The sequence below is a fragment of the Stenella coeruleoalba genome (assembly GCF_951394435.1).
Source record: "Stenella coeruleoalba genome assembly, chromosome: 1".
Classification (NCBI taxonomy): domain Eukaryota; kingdom Metazoa; phylum Chordata; class Mammalia; order Artiodactyla; family Delphinidae; genus Stenella; species Stenella coeruleoalba.
In genome coordinates this window covers 106,795,527-106,801,980 of record NC_137169.1, presented here as the reverse complement: position 1 = coordinate 106,801,980, position 6,454 = coordinate 106,795,527, and the positions used below count along the sequence as shown (strand labels likewise).

The 6,454-nt window shown below is 41.5% G+C and overlaps 1 protein-coding gene across 1 annotated transcript; it reads right to left on the bottom strand.

Annotated features, from left to right (window-relative positions):
- Positions 1 to 1,199: 1,199 nt before the first annotated feature.
- On the bottom strand, positions 1,200 to 6,182 carry CD160 (CD160 molecule; the record flags this gene model as incomplete). Its single annotated transcript, XM_079942415.1, is given in 7 exon segments — positions 1,200 to 1,414; positions 1,417 to 1,438; positions 5,886 to 5,943; positions 5,945 to 6,033; positions 6,037 to 6,078; positions 6,082 to 6,132; positions 6,135 to 6,182. Coding segments are annotated over 7 exon segments (480 nt in total). The 3' UTR covers positions 1,200 to 1,244.
- Positions 6,183 to 6,454: the final 272 nt, after the last annotated feature.

Below are 6,454 nucleotides of genomic sequence, written 5' to 3'. Positions count from 1 at the left end.
TAACTTGGGAGTCAATAGTAGGTTGTATGGCTAGACCCAATCTCCTTTTCTCTTTAGAGTTTTTAATATGTATGAAGAAATAAAATTGAATTTGCCAATGAAATAGCCTAACCGTTGAGAAGATTCAGATTCAATAAAGAATTATGTCTGAAGGGTCAGACTGCTTGATGTTCACCAGTTTCTCCCTGAAAACTGGAGTAGGCTTACACTTGTCAGGGGCTTGCCAAGGATCACAGATGTGGTCTTTGTTTTCCTTTGATAGTTTGCAGTTAAGGGGCTGGAATAAGGGAGTGTTAGGTGGTCCTGTTTCTGGAAATAGGAGGAAGCAATCTCAGAATGGGGAGAGTGGTGATGGAGTTGAGAGAGAAAGTGCTTAGCATGTAGTAGATAATCACTGAGAGCACGGATTTTGGAGTGAGAAAGTCCTGTATTAATTCCCATGCACTGGGGCAACATTTAACCTCCTTGTACCCATTTGCTGGTGAGTAATTGGGGAATATTTACCTGGAAGCATTGCATGAGGTTAGAGTCACCATATGGAAAGCCTAACCTGTCATACAAACTCTTTAAACAAATCTATTAAGAGCCTGCTATGTGCCTGGTACTGTTTTTGTTTGGGGTAAACAAGACAAAGGTTCTGCACATATAGAGCTTACATTCTGGTGGCACAGTGGTAGTTACTGAATTGAGGAAGGCCTAAATAAGGCTTGGAATTAAGAATGCCAAGGAGAGGCAAAAACCTGCATCAGTTACTGATTATGCAAACGTGTCATTGCAAGTTCCAATATCATTTTTATCTAATAGGGAAAACTAATTGACATTGATAAATGATGCTCAGAGGACTCAACTACAAGGGTTTTATATACTCAATCTGGCCATCAACCTTTGCTGAAGAGCTGCATTGTTTAAAACCCACCTCCAGACCAAGTCTGTTTCTTGCCTTGCTCAGCACATTATAGCCAAACATCTCTTGCCTCAACTTGTAGCCCTCTGTTCATCCAGTAAGTAGAGGTATTTGTATTTGCTTGCCTCTCCCACAGGCTTTCTTTCCTCATGGGTGTGACCTCCTACCCAATGGAAAGTCTGATTCATCTATCATCCCCTAGTTAGTATGAAGTCTTTAGTCCCTTTGGACCGATTTTGCCTTCATACTGGTGTGATGTTTTCATGTGGACAGCCAGGGCCTAAGGAGCATTTCCCTGTCCCACTCTGGGCTTCCTTTCCACCCTTCTCCTGGAGAGTAATCAAGATGTTAAAGGTATAACACCCTCATTTCTTGGGGTGCTAAAAGCTCTTCTGAACATACCTTGAAGGGCCACTAGGCTGGTGACCAGCATCATCCAGACCTTTTCTTGCAGGAAGCCTGAACTGAGAGCACCTTTACTGTGGCCAAACTTGGGGTGTCCTGTTTCAATCCCATTACTGTGTAGTTCACTCTCTGGTTCAGAAGAGAATCAGTGGATCAGGAGAGAGTTTTGGAAATTACTAATACCTCCTTTTGCATAATCTCAGGACATCCTTTTTATGATCCCCAAGGATACCTCTCAGTATAATCCGTTGCCCACATAAGTATTTTTTAACATTTGTGGGTGGTGATGATGACGTACATAAGTGGCAATAAATAAATATAGAATCTATGTGTGTCACAGTGGGGATGCAAATAGGCCTACCTTGAAGGAACTCAAGTCTTGCCAGAGAGACAGCTAAAATAGCTTAGTTACCTTGGAGTTGGGTGTCTCCAAGTCTCATTTAAAAACCATCTTCTGGAGTGGGTCAAGCAGTTTAGTCTAAGTTAAAATCGTGGGTTTTGGGCTTCCCTGGTGGCGCAGTGGTTAAGAATCCGCCTGCCAATGCAGGGGACATGGGTTTGAGCCCTGGTCCGGGAAGATCCCACATGCCGCGGAACAACTAAGCCCGTGCGCCACGTGCCACAACTACTGAAGCCCGCGCGCCTGTGCTCCGCAACAAGAGAAGTCACTGCAATGAGAAGCCTGTGCACTGCAACGAAGAGTAGCCCCGCTCGCGGCAACTAGAGAAAAGCCTGTGTGCAGCAATAAAGACCCAACACTCAGCCATAAAAAGAAATGAAATTGAGCTATTTGTAATGAGGTGGATAGACCTAGAGTCTGTCATACAGAGTGAAGTAAGTCAGAAAGAGAAAGACAAATACCGTATGCTAACACATATATATGGAATTTAAGAAAAAAAAATCATGAAGAACCTAAGGGTAAGACAGGAATAAAGACACAGACCTACTGGAGAACGGACTTGAGGATATGGGGAGGGGGAAGGGTGAGCTGTGACAAAGCGAGAGAGAGGCATGGACATATATACACTACCAAACGTAAGGTAGATAGCTAGTGGGAAGCAGCCGCATAGCACAGGGATATCAGCTCGGTGCTTTGTGACCGCCTGGAGGGGTGGGATAGGGAGGGTAGGAGGGAGGGAGATGCAAGAGGGAAGAGATATGGGAACATATGTATATGTATAGCTGATTCACTTTGTTATAAAGCAGAAACCAACACACCATTGTAAAGCAATTATACCCCAGTAAAGATGTTAAAAAAAAAGACCCAACAGAGCCAAAAATAAATAAATTAATTAAAAATAAATAAAATCTTGGGTTTTGTAATAGATATGGATTTTTGTCCATTATTTACTAGCTGAGTGAACTTACACAAATTACCTTTGAGCCTGATTGTCACAGGACAAGAATAGTACCTAACTCAAAAGGCCATGAAGATTAAATGAAATAATGTATCACTTAGCACAATGCTTGGCACGCAGTAAACACTCAGTAAATGGTAGACGTTGCTTATTGATATTATCTGTTACCTGTTGGCCTTACTAGTTTCATGTTCGGAAAGGAACCTTATTTCCACATTTGGTGAGCATCCATATTTACTGACTCTAATACTTAAATATGCTGAGAGGATGATAAAGGCTTTCTATCTTAGAACCATCACAAGTAGAACTACTTAAGGTGTATTAGGAGAACATCAATACTGGATTATAAGGGGCAGTGGCTTCGTCATACTCCCATTCTATTCTTCAAGACTTAGCACCGTGCCTGGGATACGCAATCAATAAGTTTAGATGAATGAAAGAGGAGTTTCCATTAGTGAGATCAACTGGGACAGAGTATTCACGTAAGTAGTAGAATGAAATTTTATAGAGATAGAGCGCCTCCAGTGCCAGGCTAAACTAATCACTGTCTCATAGACAGTGAAAAACCATTAAAACTCTGGGCTGGTATGTACAAATCAGCATTTTAGAAAGATGTCTGGTGGCAGGATGGATTAGAGGCAGAGACAGTATCTAGTTGATGGACCACTTACTAGGCAATAGCTCAGTGCCAGGCTCTGAGGTAGGTGTGGGAGGTATAAAGATGAGTAAAACATGGGCAGATTTGAGATCTGGGGCTTACCACTTAGGAGACTGTTGGAATATTTTAAGTGTGAGATGATGAAGACCTGGGAAACACCTTTGGAAAGAAAGGAATGAATGTGGGAAAGAACTAGTAGTACTTAGTAACTGACTGGATGGGGGAAGAGAAAAAAGGAGGAACCAAGGTTTTGACTGAATCATGGACAGAAATACGGTCTCAGGAGGATAGGTTTGATTTTGAGTGATTTGCTTTCTTTTTTTTAAGACTTTATTTTTTATTTATTTTTTGACCTGGGCCCACATTGGTGAAAGCACTGAGTCCTAACCACTGGACCACCAGGGCGTTGCCAAGACTTTATTATTTTGTATTTTTAAATTTTTGTGGGGGGGGGGGTGCTGCGCCACGCGGCATACAGAATCTTAGTTCCCCAACTAGGGTCAAACCCGTGCCCCTTGCATTGGAAGCATGGAGTCTTAACCACTGGACCACCAGGGAAGTCCCAGGAGGTGCAGGTTTAAATCATGAGGGTAGATCAGAAATTGGGAGAGGTAGTAGAGAGAAAAGATTGAAGGAGTGGGGAATGAGTCTTGAGGAATGAATTTTCATGTTTGAGAGGTGGGAGGAGGAAACAGGCAGAGAAGGAGAGAAAAGAACAGCCAGAAAAGTAGAAAAACCAGGGTGGGACAGAGTCACAGAGCCAATAAAGATGAGAGTTTGATAAGGAAGAGAATGGAAGTGCTGAACGCTAAGCTAGTTAGGTCAGATGGGAAGACACCAGGAAGCAAGGAAGAAAATAGAAATCAACCTAGACTGAAGTAGAAAATTTGGATTAACTACGAACCGTAGGTGATGATGAAAACATTTGTTAAAAGGCTCTGGGACAGGTTTTTATTTGGGGGCGGGTGGGTGTAATTTACATCTATTTTTCTTAAAGTCAAAAAGATAGTATTTGAAAGTTCATAAAAGGTAATAGCAGTGTCTTTTTATTCTCAGAGACAACCACTATCAACTCTTTGAGGTGTTTTACCATATTCCTACATAAAATGCTAATATTACCACTCTTGATGATAGTTTAGACATTGTCTATTGATTTTCTGTTATAGAAGATGAGGATATGGTTCTCTTAAACCCCTACCCTTCTTTGCATCTTTCAAAAAAATCACTATATTATAAATTTTAGTTTTTACATAATTTGGATTCTGTAAATGTTACTTATTACAGAGCCAAGTTGTGTGCTATGATTATGTTTCCTTTTGTAAAATTTAGTGTTTTCCCTGGAGATGATGATCACCTTAATTTTTTTAAACAGACAGAGTTTTCCATATCCATGTCTTTAATCCCTCGTCAGATCTGTCATGGGCCATCAGAGAAATGGTCAATTCCATTTTCACCCCCTAGAGATGTTTCAGAGTCCCGTATCTTTTGCTTTCTTCAGGACTAACTGCCCTTTTTGGCCCTTTTTAATTCTAGAATTTTTTTATCCCCTCCCCCTGTTAGATTTCTTGTTTCCTGGATCCCATTTTATCCACTCTACCAATTCACTTTCTTGCTTTACTGAAGCACATCCTCTGGTAGCTCCTTAAGAAAGGTCATATGAAAGGCAAATTTTTTTTTTTTTTTTTGGAGTCACTGTGTGACTGACAGTGTCTTCATTCTTTCCTCATGTTTGATTGGTAGTTTGATTGGGTATAGAATTCTAAGTAGAACATAATTTTCAGTTTTGAAGACTTGCTCCATTGTCTAGGAGTATGAAGAAGTCATATATATATAAAACTGAGGCTGCAGCGGCCATATTTAGGCTGTGCCAAAGTAGTAACAGAGCAGGGGAGCATGCACAAAATGAGGAAATATGCGGAGATGGGAGGACTTGCTGCCCCAGAGAGGACACAGTGACTGTTTTGGGTTCTTTTGGCTTTCTGGTTTCTGATTCCAGAAACCAGAACTCATGAGGGCTAGCTATACTTCTTCTTTATTATTTTCCCCCCTTTAATCTATGGCAATTTGAGTGGGTTTCTGTTTCTTATGACTAAATGCTCTTTAAGACAACTATCCATTTTATCCATCTTTCTTTCCCAGCCTGAAGGCTCAGTGCCTATATTTAGAAATATAGCCACATCTCTGAGAGACTGAATTGGGAATCAGGAGGCCTAAATTCCAGACCTTTCTGCTTTTACTGGCACTGCTCAGTGAGTGGCTTTGGATAAGTTGTTTTTCCTGCTGTGATTCAGTCTCAGTGTCAATAAAAATGGGATGGCTACCTCAGAAGGATTTTTTAAATTAAAGACAAAATGAGATACCTTTGTATCCATGCTTTGAGGAAAGGCAGCATTTGCCAATGGGAGTGATGGAAAAGGATTTGAGTAATGGGAAGGACTCTTCTCCAAGGAGGCTGCCTATCCAGGACCTGAAATATCTACTTCTGTCTTTAGCTGTTGACCCTGCTTACTGTCCCACCTGGTGGCACTGGGGATATCGGGAGACCACCTGTGACTCAAACAGAGAAATAATGGCCCTGAAGGCGGATATCCAGCTTCTGGCTTCTGGCACACCACTCACTGGTAGGTCTCACTGTCCAATGCCATGGCTTGGTTTATGGTGAACACCAACTGAAATGATATTTCACTGATACCATCTTTCCCAGGATCCTATTTAAGTCTCAGTTGCTCCAAGCTAGTCTCAGGGGAACAGTCTCAAGACTTGTCCTTGCACAAAAACACCATACCCACCTCAGCCTCTTCTTTTTTAAGCTACACAGCTGCTTCCGCTCCTGGGAAGTTGAACTGAGGATGTGCATTCATCCTGGAATAGGAAGAGAAGTGTTAGCCATGGAAGCCGGGTGTATACATGGTAATCTAAATTCACTCACATATAAATGTTGAGGCAGAGATGAGGGCTGCTCCATAGACATTAAATACCACCCTCTTAGAAGAGTAGCCTACAGGCTATACCCGTATCTGAGGGAGATCTGCAATCCCAGTTCTTCATTAATTCAGAATTGGTTTATATTTTATTTCTACTCTTCAACTGGAACTTCTTTTGTATACATCTAATCTTTGATATAGCCCT